The sequence below is a fragment of the Polypterus senegalus genome, chromosome 1 (genome assembly GCF_016835505.1).
Source record: "Polypterus senegalus isolate Bchr_013 chromosome 1, ASM1683550v1, whole genome shotgun sequence".
In the NCBI taxonomy this organism is placed as follows: Eukaryota; Metazoa; Chordata; class Cladistia; order Polypteriformes; family Polypteridae; genus Polypterus; species Polypterus senegalus.
Genome location: NC_053154.1, coordinates 272,947,511 through 272,972,431, shown reverse-complemented (window position 1 = coordinate 272,972,431; position 24,921 = coordinate 272,947,511). Strand labels below are relative to the sequence as shown.

Genomic DNA, 24,921 nt, shown 5'->3' with positions numbered 1-24,921 from the left:
TATGGGATAGATCTGTTCTATTCTTAAATTAATGTTAATTGAGAGATTTATTATAGGTATTATTTAATTTAAGAAAACAGTTTCTTGCTGTCATGACATTCTGTAAAACTTTAGGAATAGTTCCTCAAAAGCAGTCCATTTTAAATCCTAAAAGTGTCAAAAGGTCTGTCTGGAATATCTTTTCTTGCCAATATAAGTTTTTACAATAATTAATGCTGAACAAAAATAAGTTAACTGCTGTAGCATTTCAGTGTTTGCTGTAACACTTTTTTTTCTTTTTTCTTTTTTTATTCTGACTGGTGCCTTAGAGCTAAAGGGTCTTGGTGCCAATTTTGTGTTTGGCTTTATCCAGGCAGTGGATGGAGAGAAGGACCCTCGAAATCTTTTGCTGTCTTTCCAAATAGCACAAAATATTATCAACAGGAAATATGAGCTAGGTATGTATAATAATGTTCACTTTTTAAACAGGTAGTCGACTGTCCAAATCAGTACTGTCGACAGTCCGGATTTGTACTACTGACATTTTCCTGAACTAAAAGGCATTTACTGACATTTAAAGAGAAATGGATGAGTCATCAGAAATGAACAGTGCCTAGCAATATGTATGTTTATTATTTCTGTTTCTACAGCATTATTTACCATATTCCAAAAGAAACCTCTAGGTTATTATTAGTTATGTGTTTGTTTTCCCAATCTTGGTCACAGAGGTCATGCCAATATATAAGTTTCATAACAGTTACATATCGAAACTGAGAAATTCATAAACTTCTAATGACATACTTATGGACTGGAATTATAGATTTACACTTCAGTTGTGTAGGGACATGTGATCAATTTAAGTTTCACAATGCATAAGATTCAAAGGAAATCAAAAGCTGGTGTTAGGCTTTCAGACAATTGAATAATTTATTAAAAATGCACACCAAAACATAAGAATTGGACGGACTTTAAAACTGTACTATGTGAATGCTTTAAAGTTTTTAGAACAATTATATATTTTTATTTTTATATTGTTCAAAGTTTATATTAAAGAACACTTTTTGATATCTCTCTCCTAATGTCAGTAATTATTTGTCTTTATTAATTTATATATAGGAATTATACATTATATCAGGATTAAAAAAAAATAGAATCCAGGTCTGATTTGAGCCATAATGCCACTGGCATGCTGTTGAACGTGCTACCATCTGAGCTGACACTAAGATCACCTTTTTGAAGTATTAAATGTAAAACTTCATTTCAGTTTTTTTTTTTCATAAGAAAAAAAAAAACTTACATGTCCTTGATTGTCCCAATGACTGACTAAAAAGAGGAAAAATAATGCTCCTTAACTTACTGAAAAGTTTATTTTTGTTTGTATGTTTGTTTTTGAAAGAGGCAACATTTTTTCAAAACCTGTTGAACTTGGGTAGCATGGTTTTCCTCACATTGTCCCACAATGAGCTCCCAAAATGTGAAATTTCTCACTGAGAAACTTGTGGGTGCTTTCTCCATCCATCCATCCATTTTCCAACCCGTTGAATCCGAACACAGGGTCATGGGGGTCTGCTGGAGTCAATCCCAGCCAGCACAGGGCGCAAGTCAGGAACCAATCCCAGGCAGGGCGCCAACCCACCGCAGGGTGCTTTCTGTTTGGCAGTAAATAAATGCAAAAATTGAGTACATAGTATATGTATAGTATACATGGAGAGAATGTACTATTATGATATGACACAGATCAAATGCTTAGGTCTGCCACCTGTGCTGTCCAGTTTATATTAAAATTACCTTTTGCTGCAGTGTCTTTGCAAGACGGCATGTGCATCCAAAAGGTACTCATTTCCTCATTTATTGCTTAGCTTAACCATTCTCAGTAACTCAGTATTACATTTTTGTGAAAGACTGTAGAAGGGATAAAATGCTTTAACACAGTTACCTGTTTACTGAAGGTCTACTTTTTTTTATTATTCTAAAAGAGTAAGGGAACTTCACTTTTATTGATGATGTAATTTTTTTTTTTTAGTTATTTTCATTACTCAATAACAAATAAAGAATAATCAGGGTTGTAGAACTTCATTTATATTGAACTTGTTTATTTTGATATCTGTAAACAGTTAAGAAAGTTGATAATTGTTTAAAAATTGTTACGCTTAAAATATTGCAATTTTTTCATTTTAGCTATTGAGTGAGTTAACTAATAATTTGTCATAGCAAAAAGAATTATTTGAAATTTGATTAGTTCATTGACGTGCAAGTAAGAATTGATTGTGCTCTGTACAGATGAGAATAATGATCCTATATAAATGTGTTAATTATTTTCATTATTAGCTAGCACTATTATCAAAATGTGCTAGCCAGCTCCTCTGAAGAAGCAGAAGGAAATGGGTTAGGTTGATGGGCATGGTGGTGATTTTTTTCAAGATGTTTGGACCAAATGACCAGCTGATTTTTTTTATAAAATTAGATTTTTTCATGGGGAAGTTAGGAGTAGTTGCCTTTTTTGTGTTTTAAGGAAAGTTTTAATAGTTTCAGGAAAATTGAGAAAGAGTAGAGCCAAGCCAGGACCATTTTCCAACTCTGAAATACTTGATAAAAATGGGCACTACAGACTTCTTGCACTTGCTTCAATCATGACAAAGTGCTTTGAGAGAGAAATGCACAGACAAATTAGACTAGTTAGCAAGGTAATGCTGAAATGTGGGGTCTTATATTGGCAATTTTAGCAATAAATAGTAAAATTTGTATTGCTGATGTTTGTATTTTGCATTTAAAAATTAAAAAGTTCAGAATTCTCATTTGTTTAATTTGCAAATACAGTGGAACCTCTGGTCACGACCATAATTCATTCCAAAACTTTGGTCGTTACCCGATTTGGTCGTGACCTAAAGTAATTTAGGTTTCCCGCTCCCCGTCCGAGACGCCGAGTTTGCCGAGGGAGTAATCCCGGACTTCTCCGTGCTATCCCTCGTATTCCAGGAAATGCTAATGTGACGGCCGCTGTTTCTATGACTCTGCCAGCTAAGGTAGCACTGATTAATGCATGCTCTATCGCAAACAAGTCATTTATTTTGAATGACTTTTTTACTAGTAATAATTTGGATTTTATGTTCCTGACAGAGACTTGGCAGCGTGATTCTGATTTTACTAATCTAATCTGATAGAGTTGTGTCCCGAGGACTGCTCTTTCATTAGCACACCGCGGCATACTGGCCGTGGAGGTGGGATCGCCATGGTTTTTAAGAAGTTATTTGTATGTCATTTTATTCCTACCTTTTCATATAAGACTTTTGAACTTCAGATTGTTAAAGTTGGGCGTGTAACCCCAATATATTGTATTTTAATTTATCGTCCACCTGGTGCGATTAGTCCTTTTCTTACTGATTTTCAAGATTTTTTATCCACCATTATTAAGATGGATAGAATAGTAATGCTTGGTGACTTTAACATCCATGTGGATGATATTTTATGTAGTGTGGCTTCTGAATTTCTGTGTATCACCGACTCTTTTAATTTTATACAACATGTTGTTGGCCCTACTCATAGTGGGGGACATACATTGGATTTGGTTTTTTCTTATGGAGTTGGTTTGAATGATGTTACAATTTGTAATGTAACCTTTAGTGATCACAAGTGTGTTTTGTTTGACTTGTCTTCAAATTTAGAGCTGTCACCCTGTGTTAACTCTAGGCGTACTCGTTTTATTAATGAGTCAGTGATCAATCAGTTTGCTGATTTATTTGTGGCATCTGATGCCGGTAGTAATATTGACAATGTTGAGTTAGCAGTTCAATGTTTTAATGACCATTGTACTGATATTTTGAATAAGATCGCTCCTCTTAAGATCAGGCAGCGTTCTGTTACCCACTCGGTTCCTTGGATGAATGACTCCATTCGTAATCTTAGGCGTTCCTGCCAAAAGCGGAGCCTATGGAAGTCTTCTAATCTGGAAGTTCATCATTCATACTTAAAGGATTTACTTGCTTCTTTTAATTCTTTGGTTAGGGATGCTAGAACAGCATACTTTTCTAATCTCATTCAGACTCACAAGCGTAATCCCAAAGTGCTATTTGATACTATTCACAATATTATTTCTCCATCTCAATCTGTTACTCAGGTTTTTTCTGACAGTGAATGTAATAATTTTCTTAGGTTTTTTATTGACAAGGTTAATGTTGTTCGGGCTAATATTGCTCCAGCTGTCTTACCTAGTGCTCTCCTTCACTTATGTTCTGAGTCTTTTGTGTTCTCAGAAGTTTCACTTTCGGATCTTTCTGACTTGCTCAGGAAGATGAAACCTTCATCATGTACTACTGACCTGTTGCCAACATCATTAATGTTAAAATCTTTGAGTTTTATTGGTCCGTGCCTTTTGAATATCATAAACTGCTCCTTGAGATCTGGTGTGGTCCCGTCGTATTTTAAACATGCTGTAATTCAACCGTTGTTGAAAAATCTAATTCTGATGCCTCTATTTTGAGTAATTACAGGCCAGTTTCAAAACTACCTTTTATTGCCAAAGTTTTAGAAAAGATGGTTGAACAGCAACTTTGTACCTTCTTAGAAAAGCAGGGGTTCTTTGATTCTTTTCAATCTGGTTTTCGGAGGTGACATTCTACAGAAACAGCTCTTCTAAAAGTTTTTAATGATCTTTTAATTGCTGCTGATGCAGGCAGGTGCTCTGTACTTATACTGTTAGATCTTACCGCAGCTTTTGATACGGTAGACCATCAGATCTTAATTAATAGATTAGAGCTGTTAGGTGTCTGTGGCTCTGCTTTGGACTGGTTCTCCTCTTATTTGTCAAATAGGAGTTTCTCAGTCGGTCTGGCTGGTTTTCATCTGACTCTGCTCCTTTGACATGTGGAGTGCCACAGGGATCGGTTCTTGGACCTGTACTTTTCTCTTTATATATTCTTCCCTTATCACAGATTCTTAACTCTTTCAAAGACATCTCGTATCATCTGTATGCAGATGATATACAGCTCTATTTTTCATTTAAGCCTAACCAAATTAATACTTTGGTCACTTTAGTTGATTGTCTGTCTGAGGTTAACGACTGGCTCAGTAGTAATTACCTGCAGTTGAATTCAGGAAAAACTGAGGTACTAATTGTTGCTCCTCCTGTTCTTCATTCTGAGATCAGTTTAAAATTATCTTCTGTCTCTCCTGTTATTAAGTCGAGTCACGTAACCTTGGGGTTATTTTTGACCAGTCCCTGACACTTGATGAGTATGTACGGTCAGTCAGCCGCTCGTGTTTCTTTCATTTAAGAAATCTTTCAAAACTAAGAAATGTTGTTTCTAAATCAGAATTGGAGATGCTTGTTCATTCTGTTATCTCTTCACGGCTTGATTACTGTAATGCTCTCTTTACAGGTCTGAGCAAGTCCTCTCTGTCACACCTTCAGTTAGTTCAAAATGCAGCTGCCAGGCTCCTAACTCGTGCTAGCCGGAGTGATCATATCACTCCCATTCTGTACACACTGCACTGGCTCCCAGTGTTTTATAGAATTCATTTTAAAATTTTGGTACTCACTTTCAGAGCTTTGCATGGACAGGCCCCTGAGTACCTAACCAGCCTGCTCCAACGCCATACAGTTTGCCGGACTCTAAGATCTGGTCAACAGGGCCTTTAGTTGTCCCACGACTCGCTAAAACCCGTGGGGATCGTGCCTTTCAGTCTGTGGCACCAAGACTATGGAACAGCTTGCCTTGTTGTCTGCGTGGAGTCGAGTCTGTTGATTCTTTTAAAAAACAACTAAAAACATTTCTTTTTAAACAAGCTTTTAATTAGTGCAAAATAGTTCCAGTTTGTTTATTTATTTGTATTTTGTGTTTGTATTTATTCTGTATTTGCTGTTCAGCGCTCTGTGACCTCTTGTCTGTGAAGGGCGCTATATAAATAAACTACTACTACTACTACTAATTCCCCCCATAGGACTGTATGTAAATACAATTTATCTGTTCTAGACCGTACAAACTTTATGTAAATATATTTTCTTTAAAGAGTTTTGAGCACAAAAACAGTTAATTATACCATAGAATGCACAGTGTAATATTAAAGTAAATGTAAAAACATTGAATGACACTGAGAAAAACGCCCAGGCTCCCTGCTCAGCTGCACGCGAGTCTGCTCTTGCTCGCTCTCTCTCTCTCTCTTTCTCTATCCCTCTCTCCCTCTCTCCTGCACCGGCTTGCTCCTTCTGCTTCTTGCCTTCTCCTGCAACATCCTGCTCTTTCCTGTTCTCTTCTTTTTCCCTTTAGCCAGCTCATGCTTCTATTTATGAAGAGGCGTGGTAGTCTTGGTAATCTTCAGCTCCTGGGAACAATTACGGATGCAGACCGCTTCTCACCTGTGCACTTAAGTTAGAAACGCCCACATCACAAACTCCTCAGGAACTGCTTCTGCCACACACTACTAAGCCATGAGCGCGGTGATTATTTATTAAAACTGGCCTTTTTGATGGGAGCTGTGCACCCACTATACCACAGGAGGAAGCTGGGTTGAGAGGTGGTTACAGTTTTGAGGGAGAGTCCCTCTGCGTGATGCACTGAGAGCAATGTACAGTACAGGGAGAGACTGAACACATGCAGAAATAATCAGCGCGTACAAACCAGAAGGGAAACTGGCTTGTTTCGTCAATCGAGTGTGTGGTTGTGAACAGATGCAAAAGTTTGGCAAACTTTTTGGTCGTAACCCAATTTGTATGTGTTCAGAGACGTTCGTGAACCGAGGTTCCACTGTATTGTGAACAGTATGCAAGGATTATTTTTGTTGTCATCTATTAAGCTAAAATATTAGACAGAGCAGGCCAAGATCTTTACCAAATTACAAATTGATTGTGTTTTAGTGGAATTTATGTACTAATTTAGACAACTCCATAGGGTAAACGGATTTTTTTCACTACATTATAAGTGTAGCTATTTTTTTTAATTTGGTCCTTAAAAAATATATATTACCGTATTTGAATGAATATTTAATATCAAGGGATGGGGAAAAACCATTGCACTGATATACTCTGCTTCACCCATTTATTTATTTATTTTTTCATTTTTATTACAGATAATGTATTGTAGATAATGTAAGTTGCTATGATCTTGCTCATTTAAAATAACATAGATTTCTGCCTTGTTTTGAAGTTGGACTTTCTTGACCAGTTACATTAGGAATGCTGGAGTTGCTCTCTGCAGCAGTGGGTACGCAGGCAGGAATCTCCCCTGGATAGTATTAGTCATTATTGTGCAGTTGCTCATTTCATACCAAAATGGTTTGGTTACTTTCTGTTTTAATGCGTAAATTGCCACATTTTGAATAAATAATGAAAGTGCTAAAGAGCTTTTGATATTTTTGTTGCCTTGCAAATTCTTATAATTTTATAAAGGTTAATGTGACAATTAAATTCCTTCTTCAAAATTTTCAAAATTAAAATGCAGAAGCAAGGAAAATTCAGTTGAATCCAAAAATGCACGTGCAGGATGAGTTTCTTCAATAGTCTTGTATTTAATCTTCACTATGTTTGTCATTTCATTTTAGGAACATTTACTGAGGAGCTTTTTGAAGTGACATCCTGCTATTTTCCTATTGACTTTAACCCAGTAAGTAGCCTTTCTTTTAATGTCACAAAGTAGTTTTAATTTCAAAACACAAGTAACCTGCTATTGTGTACTGGAAAATAATTGAAAAGCTTGTTGAATATTGTTAAATAAAGATATTGGCAATCACATTTCCAGAAAATGTTTGAATCATACATTTTTGTTTTCTTGAAGTTTATTACAATGGTGGTTTTGTGAGTCTAGTTTATCACCTGCTTTTGTGAAGTGAGAGGATCCTTTCTTTCCATATTTTGAGCTGCCTTATCAAAACACACACAGCTGACTATACACACCTGCAGTGGAGTGATCCTGCATTAGGGTCAAGATACATTAAAGAGATGGAGACAGTTGTTTAACTTTGACTGGCCCACTGCTTTTTTCAAAGCTACTTTCAGCCTGTGTTAATGATTACACTTCGAGCTCTACAAAGTAGAAGCTCAGCTAAAGGTCATGTCACATTACAATTTCTTTTCCACAAAGTCTTCCATAATCTTAGCAAATTGGAGGCAGTTGTGGTCTTCTAGTCGAGTACTTTAACATATCCAGTGACTCTTCCTGTAAGTCTGGGACTTTTCTCCAAAAAAAAGTCAAACAGGTTTGAGTCTTAAGTCATAGGGGTGAACTCTGTGAGTATAAAAGATAACAGCCAATGACTACTCATGCGAAAGTACATTTAATTTAATGCAACAACAACAAAAATCAAAGGAACATAGGTGTGTTGGACCTCACAAGCAGATCGCATATCACAGTAGAATGCAAAACGATTAAAAAAAGGTCCAAGATTGGAGCTAAGGTTGTTGTAACCGTAAACCTTGGGCACTGATTCTGTCAGACTACAGGTTATTGGCTGTCAGAAAAAGAGGTGAACTTGTAATATTTTGGAAGTGTGAAAGTGTACTTGAAAGTAATCACTTACTCGCGTAATGAGATATCCTCAGCAATTTCTAGTCTTTAGGTTTGACATCTACTCTGACTAGAAGTACTGTAATGTGATATCGGCATAAGAGAAAGTCAAGTAGGTTTGAAGATGTGAACACTAAGTTACGCAGTAACATTTTCTGCTCTCATTCATACACTAAAAGACACATTGCAGGCCTCTTAGTGGAGGCAACTTAGCATTTGACACATAAGCAGGTTAAGTTGCTTCTCAGGGTCACAAAGCAAACTGGAGTTGAGGACTGAACTAGCAGCCTTGAAACTTAAAGTTGACTTTCTGCATGTTCGAGCAGTAGTGTTACAATTAGTGGATAGTACTGCTACCATATAGATCTAAGGGTTTGGGCACAATTCCTGATCCTTTTGCTGTCTATGTACAACTCTTTTAAGTTTTTGTGTTATATTTGGACAATTAAGCATCTTGTCACATTCCAATGATGTGCGTATTAAGTTGGTGTTTAATTTTAAATAAAGGCTATGATAGTGTCTGGTTTTATGCTTCCATAAGTCATGTTGGTTAGTGTGTGATTGACTCCCGTTTTGCTTCACATGGTATGGTATAGATTTTGGCATACCTTGACCCAGAAAGGAAGTAAAAAAATTGAATATCAGAAGATTTTTTTTTTCTGTTCTTTCCAAAGATTACATTAGGATATGTGCATCTGACACTGTATTTGGTATACAAGGTTTGATTGAAGAGGTTGTCAGAGTTTAAACCTTTTGTACGCATACTATGCATTCTTTTTATTTGTATGTTTTTAAGCCTCTTGGATATCAGTATTCAACTGCTGGCATTATGTAATTTTGTTTTATTTTTTCAGTGTGATCACATTTACACTCAGTTTTGAATATAAGATTTGTTTTTAAGTGAGTTGGACAGTTTTTCTTTTGTGGTTATATTAATTAATCTATACTAATAAAAGGCAAAGCCCTCACTCACTCACTCACTCACTCATTCACTGACTCATCACTAATTCTCCAACTTCCCGTGTAGGTAGAAGGCTGAAATTTGGCAGGCTCATTCCTTACAGCTTACTTACAAAAGTTGGGCAGGGACATCATCACGCCTCCCACGTAATCACGTGAACTGACTGTCAACGCAGTGCGTAGAAAACCAGGAAGACCTCCAAAAAGCGCTTAAGAAAACATGCATTATATAATTGAGAAGGCAGCAAACAATAAGAAGCGAGCGAGTGACATATACTACCATATTCATGAGTGCTGCTACCTCGGAAAGAAAGCAAGGTGTAAACCTAAACTTTAAATTAAGTTCATAGACAGGCTACCGCTGGCGTTTCACATGCCCACAGGTAATGCGGGATACAAGTTTAATGAGAGGACGAGGATATAAACGAGAGTTTTGATCACTTTGTAACTAAGTTAAAATTGTAGGTGAAGGGGTGTGCTTATGCAAATTCCGAGAGACTGTGTTTGTGGGGGATTGACAGTTAAGCGGTGGGGAGTCACGCCATCATCTCCCTCCCATTCATCTTATTTCGCTCTGAGCTGAGCTCAGCTAACGCCGCCTTCAAGCACCTTCGTCAGACTGCCAGCAAATACTCACAGAAAAATCCACAAGTTAATACACACGCTGTCTCTAGAGTTTCTACACACTGAATCCTCCAGGCACTACTTACAAAAGGTCACATTGACAATCGTGTTACGTTATTTTTAAAATCTTTCCTTTTCTTAGCACAAGCACAGCTGAGAAGCTTCATGCATGTGCTCCATAACGCTAAAAATAATGCATTTAATCACACTTTGCATTACAAGCAAAGGGAGCTTTTGTCAATGCATGATTTCCTGGTACACCGATTACATTGATCAGCGATCCCGATTCATTTTACCCTCGCACCACCTTAGTTTGAGAAGAAGTATGAAAAATATGAGGTTAACACAGAAAACAGATCACCAATTCAAGCTTTATGAATAATCGATTCGCCATCAATAATTGTTTTGGTAAAGCCATCCTCCTTCCATTTTATAATTTTTCCGCCACTAGCCATGATTAAATGAACGGTAAAAAAGTAAGAGCGAAGTGAGGGTGACTTATTTAGGCAGGAATATATATGACAGCAACACTCATGACAATGTCAATCATGTTACGTTATTAGTAAAATGTTTCCTTTTCTTTTTCATTACTTCTTTAACACACTACTTCTCCGCTGCAGGCGCTGGTATATTATATATATATATATATATATATATATATATATATATATATATATATATATATATATATATATATATGAATGACCTCCAAAGAGCTGAGACTTTTGATATCATGAACGTGTCTGCAAAATCTGGGGTCTCCTGCCCAGCAAAGTCGAGCAGCCAGCGCGCTGCATAGCTGTGCCGCCTTTGAGACGCTGACTGCGCTTCTGCCTTAAGTCAAAGTGAACACTTTTAATTTTTTTCATCCTCCCCCTGCGCTATAGCCTAGACAAGTGCAAACACGGGACCCCTTTTCTACACCACGGCAAAATAATATTAAGGCGATTCACACTTTCTTTTGCACGTATACGATTATGAGGTCCTCAGCTCGGATTATGAAGACACGCACAGGAGTGGAGGACTGACAGTGCCATCACAGCCGATTAATGGCGGGACGCCTCACCAGTCTACACAAGACCCACGCGACTGTCCCCAAAAGGCGATCATAACGTCAGCAAACACATCTCTCTATACTATATAAAAGAAAAAGGCAACTTTCCTTTCTTTACACCTTTTTTCCTTTTAGCCCAAACCAAAGCCTTTCTCTCTTAACACTGCAGAGGACACAAAACTAATTTTCTTTAAATGCCGGTAAGGCACATTACCAGAGGCACAAATTTGAACGCTCACATAGAAAATGTAATTTCAATGTACCTGTACTTTTAAAACGTTAATGTTTTACTGTTTAATAACTTATAGACTATAATTTATTATTTTCCCTTGCACTCAGTGACCAAACCTATACACACACATATAGACACATACAAACATACACACAAGTATATGTATGTGTATATATATATACACACACATACATACATACATACATACATACACACATATATATAATTTGTGTGTGTGTATGTATGTGTGTGTATATATGATGTAGATAGGTATGTATGTATATATATAAATGTGTATACAGTATGTAGATATGTATATAGATATGTAGATATGAAGATATGTATGTGTATATATGTATGTGTGTGTGTGTGTGTGTGTATATATATATATATATATATATATATATATATATATATATATATATATATATATATATATGACAGCAGCAATCCAAGCTGTGAGAAAACACTAAAAAGGAGGCGTGTCAGACGTCGTGGTACATTTTCTGATGCAGCTAGACGAAAATAACTTTGTGACGCTGCCACCAAATACACAAAACAATTACTTTGACAATCATGTTACATTATTTTTAAAATGTTTCCTTTTCTTTTCATAACTTCTTTAACACATGACATTGCTGCTAAGCTGGTATTTTGCTATATATATATATATATATATATATATATATATATATATATATATATAGCAGCTTACACTCATAACAGTGACAAAACAATTACATTGACAATCATGTTACGTTATTTTCAAAATGTTTCCTTTTCTTTCTCTTTCCTTCTTTAACACACTACTTCTCCGCTGCCAAGCGCAGGTATATATATATATATATATATATATATATAATATAGATATAGATATAGATATATATACATATAGATAGATATGAGAACAAATATATATATATAGATATATTTAGATATATATATATATATATATATAGATATATAGATATGAGAACAACACTCATATCAATGACAAAACAATTACATTAACAACCATGTTACGTTATTTTTAAAATTTTTCCTTTTCTTTTCGTACCTTCTTTAACACACTACTTCTCCGCTGCGAAGCGCGGGTATTCTGCTAGTTTAATGATAAAGTTGCCTTGTAAGAATGGTTTTAAGGCTGAAAATTTTATGTTGTCTATGTGTTTGTCATTGGGAATTATGAGTGTTCCCTCCAAAGGCTGGAGTTTTACATACTTATACAAAACACTAATGTAGACATGAAATTAAGATGATAAAACAATCAAGTTGTATGGTGGTTTGTTCATGGTCTATGGAGAAGATACCACTGGTCTTACACACAGGAGTGAGAAATTCTGATGTAAGTAAAAAATTATAAAAGAGTTGGAGTGCAGGTGGTGTCAGTAAATTGTTCTTTATAGTTTTCAGGAAGTAATACCATTGGCTCAATTTGATGTAAAGTTAATTTTTTTATTGTACTCCAGGTCTCTTTCCAGCGTTGTGTCATTTCCATTTTTTAATTGGGGGGAGTGCTGAAAAGCATTCGGAGCATTTTATATATTTGTGACATCATGCAGGGATAGCGATTGGTGCTTAGGGAACCATTGCTCTCCAAAAGAAATGTTGATTCATATGTCAAAGTTGCAAAAGATCATCTGTGTATTCCACAATGATTCTGGGACAATTTTCTCTTGTTGGATAAAGCAAGGGTTTAACTGCTTGGAAGATAACTGGATTGGTATGTTTGAAAGGAAAAACACTGCACCCCAACACTCATACCTCATCCCAAGTATTTTGCCACATGATATGAACAGTTTGCTGTGGTATACGTATAATAGAATCAAAATTATATCAAGAAATTTTACAAGCGAGTGTCAAGCTATCATTTCTTGATCTGAAGCTTAATAGAAGTTGAATGATCAAGACAAGGACCCAGTACATAAGTAAACCGAGAACACAATGATTGACAAAGAACAAGATTTGTGTTCTGCAATATAAAAGTCGAAGGGCCTCATGTATAACACTGTGTGTAGAATTCGCACTGAAACATGGTGCGTGGATAAAACTGGAAATGTGCATATGCACAAAAAAATGCAGATGCATAAAACTGTTCGTTCGGCAAGTTCCACGCACTTCCCTTTTATAAATCCCATTTAAGGTAAAATTTAACACGTGCACTTGACTACAGCCCCACCCCAACTCCTTCCAAAATTTAGCATTTTTGAATATGAAAATCAACATATATTAAAGTCACTGTGAAAGCGAGTCGCAGCCCATCATCTATTTATTCTGTTTCAGACAGTATTACCAAAGTTGACCCACATGCCGTGGATGTGACACCAGGTGCTGCTATGCCCAGCGTATCTTCAGTTACAGCTGGCATAGCATGACTCAGTGAAGTTTGAGAAATGCCTGATCGGTCAGCAAGTTCACATTGAAAAGCTTTTGTGGCTAATTACCCAAGATTGGACAGAACTTGCGAAAGTGCAGGTAGAGCAAGATTCCTCAAAATCTGCCTTTGTAAAGTCGGCACCTGTTCAGTACACCCCTCCAAGAGGATAGCTCTTGGAAGTTGAAATCGACATACAAGCCACTCATCATCATCTATAAATACGTGCTGTCTTCTAATTCTTCCATTTCTGATGTCTTCTAACAATGCTAAATCAGATTATGGCAGTTTGAATAGTTTGGCCATTCCTTTTACCTTTATATTGTTATAGAATGATTACAATTTAGTATGTGTAAGTGATATACAATTAATTTCAGTGTATTTGTTAATATCAAGCGGGGTCATTTTTGCTAAATCGCTTGTAATTCGACCTCTCCAAATTAGAATCATTGCTGTTATTGAACTTTCAGGAATATAAACACATGTTTGGCCTCTTTGTAAAGGTAACATTCTCTAGTTTCACCCTTAGTAGTCAGAATCACTGTAGGTGTGACTGATCAAAAGTTATGCACATTAGAACTCACAAAAAAAACGAATTTGTTTGTTCTCGCCTAAGTTTTTTTGTGAAAATAAAGGCCTCTATAGCTGCAGTAGGTAGGTGGGGACAGAAACACACTATGTACCAACAGAATAACTTGTTGACTACTCACATTTCAAATTTGAAAAGAATACCTGTAAAAATGACATTTTTACACCAGTTTTTATGTGGGCATGTCCAGGTGCTTTTTAGAGGGACCATTATCCACATTTTGGAACATATGGAAAAAGTGTAATAACTTTTGAATGCTTCAACCCACATATAAATGAGGGCTCTACTGAAAGCTTACACCTAAAGGAATCTATATCTACACACAGTGTCACTCTATTAGTTATAAAAATAATAAAAACAATAAAAAATACACATTTCAATATAAAAATAGTCAACACAAGTCTTATGGGCCAAAAAAAATATATATATATTTTATTTTTTACTTTTTATAAAATGCACACAAACTATATACATTTCTTTTACAAACTGTTACAACACAGCTCAGCGTTTTTCCATGTGCAGCAATCCCTAGCAGGCTGAAAGCACAAGGGCGTGTCACATGTCGCTCTCTGCCATTAGACGTCTCCTGGGCCGATTGATTACTTTCACGCCGCGTACATGCCTCTAATACTTTTAATCGAGAGTGTATTCACGTTTATCTGTACTTTTATCCATATTTAAAATGCGAAAAAACTTGGTGAAATCACAATAAACAACCACGCACCAAGTCTGCAGACTGGCACAAATGCCACCTTCGCGCAGCTCCGATCGTTTTGTTTACAAGTTAGTATGGCAAGTACTACCAGGGTTTGGAGTTGTACGTCATCGTTCAGCTGTCTGTGACACTCATTGGCTATACGAGGTGCCAGTCAACCCCAGACCCGTCGTAATTGGCCAACTTAGGTGTCAATCAGAAGTTAACACTTCCGCGTAACATGCTGTAGCATGGTTATCGCGACAGAAACAAATTACGCCTGATATGATCAATAGAAATGAAAAAAATGACGTAGCTAGTCTCAAGCTATGAAACGTTTTCTGGAGTTTTTGTCCCTTTGAGGATATATCGTGTGTTTTGGACCTAATTGTTTTACTGAATTATATTCGCTGGAGCCTTACGGACAAAATGAGATCAATACTGCTCGGAAATATTGATGTTTGACTTGCAGAGGGTCTTCAAAGGTAGGGAAAGTCAACTCTTAAAAAAGGCTTTAGTGTCAGTGCTGTGGTTGTTGTGTGTCAAAATGGTTTATATCATCGGAAAGACGATACTTTGAAGTTTAATTTGATGTGTAGTATGTCGAGAAGCATGACAGATGGGCATGCACACATGGCTATAACGTCGTCAAAACGCTGTTATGTCCCGGGACCGGTACGTGTGCGCGTTAAGTGGTTAACCCCACTAACATGCACTAACTATTTTTGCACTCTGTCCAGTGCATGTGCACATAATATCCCCCCTGATTTATAAGTACGATAGTGTACTCGTTCTCAGGTTCTGTCCTAAAACCAACCATAAAATGATGTGGATTTTATATTGAAAATTGATTTTTTTGCATTCCTAAACCATATGTTTGTTACCTTCTTCAGCATCAGTGTTGAACACCTTCAGGACAGAAAACACTAATTCACAGGATGGCATTTTATTTATATACTGTATACAAAAGATATTTATGGGAATATTAGTATCACAATTTAACAGTCAACTTGATTGTTCTTTTGAAGTTAATTTGAAATTGTGTTATGTGCTATAAAATCCATCGGTGTGCTTTTAGCCTTCAGTAATTTTTATTACTTGAAATATACTGTACAGTATGCAAGCAACTCAAACTAAATATGTTCAACGAAGAAATTTAATAATAAAGTATTTTCTTTTCCATTCAAGCCTCCTAATGATCCCCATGGAATTACACAGAAAGATCTTGTTTTGAGTTTAAGAGCAGTTTTATCTGGCACTCCTCAGTTTGCAGAAGTAAGTATACTTGTATTTTTGCATTTATGTATTATGTATATATTTTGCATGATATTGTGATTGCCAGATAAATAATATTAGAGGAATTGTTGGTATGGTTATAGGGTTAATGATGTTGTGACTTTCGCTATTTTTTTTTTTTTTTGTATTTTTATACAAACCATTTCCAAATTGTAACTTGCTAACTGAGAATTTTATCATTTTGGCCTTGCTGTAGTTGTTGATTGCTTTTTAACTTCTGTCTAGCCACAAAACAGTCTGGCACTTTTTTGTATTTTAGATAAGGTTGCATTTGTTTATATCACTTCTGTGAGAGTTGACGTAATTGTAAACGAAACATAGAGCAATTTAAAAATGTCTGCTTTTTATATGAAGTATTTGTATATCCTTTAAATTACGAAATGCATATTCTTTTAACATACTAAAGTGTCTTTCTGATACTACCTTGAATGTACAAATCAATATTTTTTACTTAAATTGGAACATTATTTTATATCTCTTAATATTAATGCAAATTATGCACACGTGGCTATAATGATCAAGACATTAGGGTTATGGAGTTTAATTTTTTACTTAAAATAAACAAGTGTAACAAAAATTTACTTCATACTCTTTGTTTCCTAGAATTACTAGTTATGTTCTGGCTTATTTGACTGCTTTCATTTATTATAGACGGTATGCTGTTTCTCTAGTGTGAAATCTTCATAAATTTAAAGAAAACTAAAATATTTCATTATTCACTCATGCAGTATCTCTAAATACCTTTTCCATAAATCACATCTATATTAATAGTTTTTGCTGCCTCTACTGATTGAGAAACTTGATTCAGATATTCAGAGTGCCAAGCTTGATGCTCTTCAAACATTGGTGAGTCCATTTTAGACGTACATACTTCTATTTTCTTACTAACAAATAATTTTGTTATAATGGGTGAAAAATATTCTGAATTATTTTGCATTCACCCATATATTGCAACTGCGGTATTGATATAAATGGTTTTATGTACTGCCCTGGTCTATGTTAACACTGAAACACTGATTACTGTTTTGTTTCCTGATCATTTGTTTATTGTCAATTATAAAATGTTTATCTAAATTATTGATTAACACACATGTTCAAGATTGAAACAATCTTTTTTTTTTTTATTTTTTTGTGTCACATAATCAACTGAATACATTTATTATTAAAGTTCTTCTTGCATTTAAAGGATAAGTTTGGTATTTTTTTTTTTGTCAACAGCTATTTCATCACAGTCATAGTATATATTTATTTACTTCATGAAATTGCATTCTGAAGTGAAGCAACTAATATAAAAAGTTCAAAACCTTGCACTGTGTGTCAGTATATGTGTACTGTATATTTATAAATAAGGCTTGGGAAAGTTAACACATTCATTTTTACGATTAACATGGCCTGTTTAACACATTAAAAATATTTTCACATCCTGGGCTGGCAATGAGGCAAATGCTGCAGACAGTGCTTTGGTCAGGATGCCATTTTCATGTAATTTTTATATATAAAATGGGGGTTACACAGCTACTGAGTTTTGTGCTCGTGGAAAATGCAGTGCAATATGCTATTGAAGCACCTCAGTGGGACGAGGTGGTCTCGGAAGAAAGGGTGGAAGGTACTGGAAGGTGTGCTCATTTTCTCGGCACTGGGAATGGAAAGAAGGAGAACACAGTGTGCCGTAGCGTCACATGAAGGGACGAGAAGGAGCAACATGGTGTGTGGGAACAGCGCAGAGTGAACGATCAAGTAGAGGAGGATGAGAGTCAAAGAACGGGGTTCTTTGGGGCTGTAACACTTGTGGTAAGACAGCCCCCCTTACACAGACAGACACGACACCAGATGTCTAAAATACACACATTTATTGCTTTTCTCTGCACTATACAGCACCACACAATGCTCAATTAGCCAACTCAGTCCGTTCTTTCCTTCTCCTCTTCTCTTTCTACCGCCCTCACTCCTCCAAATGCAAGTTCTGTTCTCTTCCTCCCAACTCTGGCTCGTCTGATGGAATGAGGAAGCCCCTTTTATAACACTCCAGATGTGCTCCAGGTGCTTCATGATGATTTTCTGATGGCACTTCCTGGTGTGGCAGAAATGCCACATGAGGATTCGGAAGCACTCCGGGTGTACCTGGAATTTCTTCTGGCAGCTGGAAGTGCTACAGTCTAGGGCTCCATAATCCTCTGGGCACCCCCTGGCGGGGGCCACGAACCCTAACAGGGTTGAGCTTCTAAGCACAGAACCCGTGGACCCGATGCACACCAGGACGGCTGCTCTCATGGTCCAGGATCCCCAGCCATCCGCAACACATTGAAGCGGAAAACAAGCAGCAAAAAAGAGTCGAATGAGTCTGATTGCAAATAGAAAAGTTGAGGCGTCTCACACATCTAGAACAGTGGTAGTTTAGCTGGGAAGCAATCGGTAAAAGCTCATCAGTTTCAAACTCCTGAAAGGTGTCCTGGTGGTGTTCCTCCATGACTAATTGCGGGTGTTACAATACAAATAAGTGTGTACCTAAAGAATTCTATATCCATCCAGTACCGTATCTATGTGCTGACTTTAAACATTTTATGAAATATGCCACTGCTGGGGGGCTTGTCTTGTTTTGGACATGCTCTGTCTCTAGGTATGTCAGAGGACTGGGAATTTGTGAAATGTGGTCTAGCATCATGGGGGGAGTGGGGGGTCTGGGGGGGAGAGAAGGCGAGCAAGCTATCTCTAATCTGTCCTTTTAATTCTTATAAGTGCCAACGTAACAGCATGCTTCATGGCAGTAACTTGTGGGTAAATTGGAAATTAAGGCCAAAGTTATCTTAAGTTAAGACTACAAAATGTCAACAAAATTTCAGAAACAATGTCTTCATGACCGAACAGTTAACTTTGTGAGCTGGACTGTTAAAGGCCTGAATCATAAATTAAAGAGAATGAAAGCAGACCCACTTATTAAGCAAGGATCAGTTTCAGCTCAACAGAGACTGGACTGGCCAAATATTCTATTCCAGCTTTACAAAGAAAACTAGAGGTGTGGGAATACTTATGCATAGAACAATCTCATCTTTATTGTCAGATGTAGTGTCTGATCCTGAATGGAGTTTAACTGTAAAGTGATTCTGATAAATATCTACGAGCCCAATGTGGATGATAAGGACTTCATCCAAAACGTATTTGCATGCATTCCCAATGTGAACACTCAAAATTATAATGGCTGGGGACTTTGTGTTTTTAAATCTAGACCTAGATAGGTCTCTTGCCTCAGGGGCGATGACATCTAACACTGCAAAGACAATTACACAGTTTGTAACTGATCACAACTTATCAGACCCCTGGAGATTTTCTGACTCTGACTCATCAAACTTCGATTTTGATGCAAGTGATCAGGAAATCAAAAACGAAAGGCAGGTAGCTGTTTCTTTTCTAGAAAGTGCCCTTCAGAATATTAATGGTTCGACAAACAGGTATGTAGTAAGTATGTAAGCAGTGTGACAGCCGATCTTAGAAAGCTAATGTTTAATGTTAAAGGCAAATAGTGTTTGCTTTGTACACTTTTTAGAAAACTGAGTTTTTAGGGAAAATATTCAGACCTAAGAAAAAATGAAAAAAATAATTAGCCCTGAAAGAGTTAAGTCAGTGGGTAACTGATATATACTATTTGAAATTGGAAAAAATAGAATTCTCACTTAGAGGATCTGTACAAAACTCATTCAAAACCTGACAAGATCTAATCAATAACATTTTAGAATAAGCATTTAAATTGAGGAAGCAGATTCTCTCCCTTCTTTATTATATTTATTTCATTCATTTATTAATTTGTCTGTTTACTTATTGTTACTAGTTTATAAAGTTTTACTTTGCTGGCCTAGCTCTCTTGATTTAGGTGTTGATTTGATTCAAACCTACTTTTGTTAAACTTGACTTGCTTGTATGTAATGTTATTTGATTTTAACAAAATCAATAAAATCCCCCCAAAAAAATGATGCTGTCTTTTTTATTTCATATTTCTGTAAGAACATTGGATCAGTGTCATATCACATAAGTGCTAAATAAGTTAGGTTTGAGTGGCACTAAAACCAAAACAAGTCTACTACCTCTGCATTTAAGTTGCCAGCCTGCCAGGTAGCTGACAATCCTGCCTACCCTAATATAATGACAAAATAATGCGAAATAGAAGTGTAATGATTACTCCTACCCATTGTTTCATTTTACAGTATATTGGCTAATTTATGCAAAGAACACAGCATAACCATCCAAGTAATGCACAGTGTATGTTTTTAAGCAAGATGGCAGATACAGAGATATTTTTAGCAGGCCAGGAGCAAAGTTGTAGGTAGAGCTGTGTTTTCCAACTGTTTGTCTGTGGTTGCACACTTTTTGTAACCGAAAAAATCCCATGGGCACACCATGATTCTACCAACCACAAAAACATTAAATCTATACACGTGCTAAAACTGTCTGAAGGGGTGGAACAGGTAGCAGCAAAAAAAGCAACTAGGAGATTGTCGTTTGCAGACATAGTACTTAGTGAGCACTGTGGACGCATTTTGCATGTGCTTCGTCCCATTTCCCAGTCATACAGTCCATTCTCTGCCTAACTCCATCGACCTGGGGTAAGAGACACCTCATATTCCCAGACAGAGACCCTAGTCTCCAGGTAAATCCCATCCTCCTTCGACAGGTCTTAACCATGGCACACCAGTGGAAAAACAATTGTGTAGAATATCATTTTCGAGTCGTTGATGGTGATAAACAATTGGGAATAGTATTTGCGGAGTTTTAACATACGTTTTAATGTGTACTCATTTAGGGATTCATATTCTTTCAATTTAATCTTTAGTAGTGCATTCAAAATCAACAGTCGTTTCAATTTGTTTCCTTTGATATGTCTCATATGCAATACTAATGTGAGAACTAAGACATTGGCCTTTTCTTGCCTCCTTTTCAACTTGCCTTTTATGAAGGCATTCAAATTCAGGTCAAGGAGTATTTTGTTAAGTTCAGTTCAAGGTGATTAAGTTTTAACTATATAGTGAATTCCTTTGTGTTGTTTCTACTTTAACTTTCTGATTCAGTGTGTATTTACTTCATGATTTATGTATTAATTGTATAGTTACATGTTTTAATACAATACAAGGAATGCTGCAGTGGGCCTTAACAGACCCTGCCTTTTGACAGCTGCCCAGCCTCAACTCTCTAAGAAGACAAGGAAAAACTCTCTCAAAAAAAAAAATGCTTGTAGGTAAAATAAAAATGGAAGAAACCTTAGGATAGGCAGTTCAAAGAGAGACCCCTTTCCTGGTAGGTTGGGCGTGCAGTGGGTGTCAAAGAAAGGGGGTCAATATAATACAGTACACAGAACAGAACACAATCCTCAATACAATAGTACAATAGAAATATTACAAGTACAGAGCAGAATTCAACAGTAGATGATATCACATAATAGGATTCAAATTTGTTCAGAGTCCTGGATTCCTCAGCCATCAAGTTGCCTCCCCCTCTTGACCATTCCACTGCTAAGTCAGTGCTGGACCAGCCAATCCGATGAAAGGACCCCTCTACCCAATGATTCCTGTGATCCTGCATCATAGACGACTTTTCCTTAGGCAGGCAAAACAACTTAGCAATAAGGCAATGGCACCAAGTGCCACATTTGAGTACCAAGAAGACAAACAGAATAGGTGAGGGTTAGTAACAAATTGTAACTATCATGTTACTTATGTTTTAGTGTTAATGACTAACAACAGAGATGCAGTATGTACACTTAATCAGCAGCTTTAGTCAGAACATGCTAAACCAAAGTAGTGAGTCTTCAGCCGAGATTTGAAAGCTGAGACCGAAGGGGCATCTCTTATAGTAGCAAGCAGATCATTCCACAGTTTAGGGGCCCAGTAACTAAAAGCACAACCTTCCACTGTTGTTTTATTAATCCTTGGAATCATAAGTAGACCGGCATGTTGAGATTTCTGATTCAGAAAGTAACCCAGACTTTGGCAGTTTAAGGCTTTATATATTCAAAGGAGGATTCTGAAATCTGCCTTAAACTTAACCAGGCCAGTGTAAGGAATTAAGAACTGGAGTTATGTGTTTGTTTTTTCTTGTTCTTGTAATAATTCTTGCAGCAGCATTTTGGATTAACTGGAAGCTGTTTAAAGAATAGTTTGAACATCCAGTGAACACCACATTGCAATAGTCAATCCAACTAGAAATATCCATCCATCCATCCTCTTCTGCTTATCCGAGGTTGGGTCGCAGTGGCAGCAGCTTGAGCTGAGAGGCCTAGACTTCCCTCTCCCCGGCCACTACTTCTAGCTCTTTCAGGAGAATACCAAAGTGTTCCCAGGCCGGGAGACATAGTCTCTCCAGTGTGTCCTGGGTCCTCCCCGGGGCCTCCTCCTGGTTGGACATGCCCGGAACACCTCACCAGGGAGGCATCCTGATCAGATGCCCGAGCCACCTCATTTGACTCCTCTCGATGAGGAGGAGCAGCGGCTCTACTCTGAGCCCCTCCCGGATGACTGAGCTTCTCACCCTATCTTTAAGGGAAAGCCTAGACACCCTGTGGAGGAAACTCATTTCAGCTGCTTGTATTCGCGATCTTGTTTTTTCGGTCACTACCCATAGCTCATGACCATAGGTGAGGGTAGGAACGTAGATCGATTGGTAAGTTGAGAGCTTTGCCTTACGGCTCAGCTCCTTTTTCACCACGACAGACCGATGCGGAGCCCGCATCTCTGCGGATGCCGCACCGATCCGTCTGTCGATCTCATGGTCCATTCTTTCCTCACTCATGAACAAGACCCAGAGACAAACAGCGGTTCAACAGACCTAAGAGGAATAAAAAATTTGGACGGCGTTTTCCCTTGCCCGGACGTGGGTCACCGGGGTCCCCCCTCTGGAGCCAGGCCTGGAGGTGGAGCTCAATGGCGAGCGCCTGGTGGCTGGGCCTGCACCCATGGGGCTTGGCCAGGCACAGCTTGAAGAGGCAACGTGGGTCCCCCTCCTCCTGGGCTCACCACCTATGGTCGGGGCCAAGGAGTTCAGGTGCAGTGTGAGTTGGTGGTGGCCAAATGCAGGGACCTTGGCGGTCCGATCCTTGGCTACAGGAACTGTCTCATGGGACGTGGAATGTCACCTCTCTGAAGGGGAAGGAGCCTGAGCTAGTGCGCAAGGTCGAGAGGTCTCGGCTAGATATAGTTGGGCCCACCTCAACACACAGCTTGGACTCTGGAACCAATCTCCTTGAGAGGGGCTGGACTCTCTACCACTCTGGAGTTGCCACCGGTGAGAGGCGCTGAGCGGGTGTGGGCATACTTATTGCCCCCCAACTTGGAGCCTGTACATTGGGGTTTACCCCGGTGGACGAGAGGGTAGCCTCCCACCGCCTTCGGGTGGGAGGACGGGTCCTGACTGTTGTTTGTGCATATGCACCGAACAGCAGTTTGGAGTATCCACCCTTTTTGAAGTCACTGGAGGGGTGCTAGAGGGCATACCTTCTGGTAACTCCCTCGTACTGCTGGGAGACTTCAGTGCTCACCTGGGCAATGACAGTGAGACCTGGAAGGGCGTGATTGGAAGGAATGGCCCTCCCGATCTGAACCTGACCGGTGTTTTGTTATTGGACTTCTGTGCTCATCACGGATTGTCCATAATGAACACCATGTTCAAGCATAGGGGTGTTCGTATGTGCACTTGGCACCAGAACACCCTAGGCCTCAGGTCGATGATCGACTTTGTGGTTGTGTCGTCGGACTTGGGGCCACATGTCTTGGACACTCAGGTGAAGAGAGGTGCGGAGCTCTCAAATGATTACCACCTGGTGTTGAGTTGGCTTTGATGGTGGGGGAGGATGCCGGTTAGGCCTGGTAGGCCCAAACGTGTTGTGAGGGTCTGCTGGGAACGTCTGGCAGAGTCCCCTGTCAGAAGTAGCTTCAACTTCAACCACGTCCTGAGGGAGGTGGGGGACATTGAGTCCAAATGGGCCATGTTCCGTACCTCTATTGTTGAGGCGGCTGACCGAAGCTGTGGCCGTAAGGTGGTTGGTGCCTGTTGTGGCGGCAGTCCCCGAACCTGTTGGTGGACACCGGCGGTGAGGGATGCCGTCAAGCTGAAGAAAGAGTCGTATAGGACCTTTTGTCCTGTGGGACTCTGGAGGCAGCTGATAGGTACCGCAGGCCAAGCGGAATGCAGCTTCGATGGTTGCTGAGGCAAAAACTCGGGCATGGGAGGAGTTTGGGGAGGCCATGGAGAACGGCTTTCGGACGGCTTCGAGGAGATTCTGGTCTGGAGTCTCAGGAGGGGGAAGCAGTGCAGTGTCAACACCGTATATGGTGGGGATGGTGCGCCACTGACCTCGACTCAAGACGTTGTGGGTCGGTGGGGGGAGTACTTCAAAGACCTCCTCAATCCCACTAACATGCCTTCCAATGATGAAGCAGAACCTGGGGACTCGGAGGTGGGCTCCCCCATCTCTGGGGCTGAGGTCACTGAGGTGGTCAAAAAACTTCTTGGTGGCAGGGCTTTTATGGGGTGGATGAGATACACCCGGAGTTCCTCAAGGCTTTGGATGTTGTTTTACTGTCTTGGTTGACACGTCTCTGCAACATCGCATGGACATCGGGGACAGTGCCTCTGGATTGGCA

General features: G+C 38.5%; 1 protein-coding gene across 2 annotated transcripts in view; it reads left to right on the top strand.

Annotated features, from left to right (window-relative positions):
- The window catches only part of mms19 (MMS19 homolog, cytosolic iron-sulfur assembly component), a 99,748-nt gene that overhangs the window by 31,742 nt on the left and 43,085 nt on the right, over positions 1–24,921 (top strand). For both annotated transcript variants that reach the window (XM_039774342.1, XM_039774332.1), the window contains exons 7-10: positions 309–437; positions 7,513–7,574; positions 16,190–16,276; positions 17,069–17,143. In XM_039774342.1, the coding sequence (XP_039630276.1) occupies positions 309–437; positions 7,513–7,574; positions 16,190–16,276; positions 17,069–17,143 (353 nt within the window). The remainder of the gene's footprint in view (positions 1–308; positions 438–7,512; positions 7,575–16,189; positions 16,277–17,068; positions 17,144–24,921) is intronic.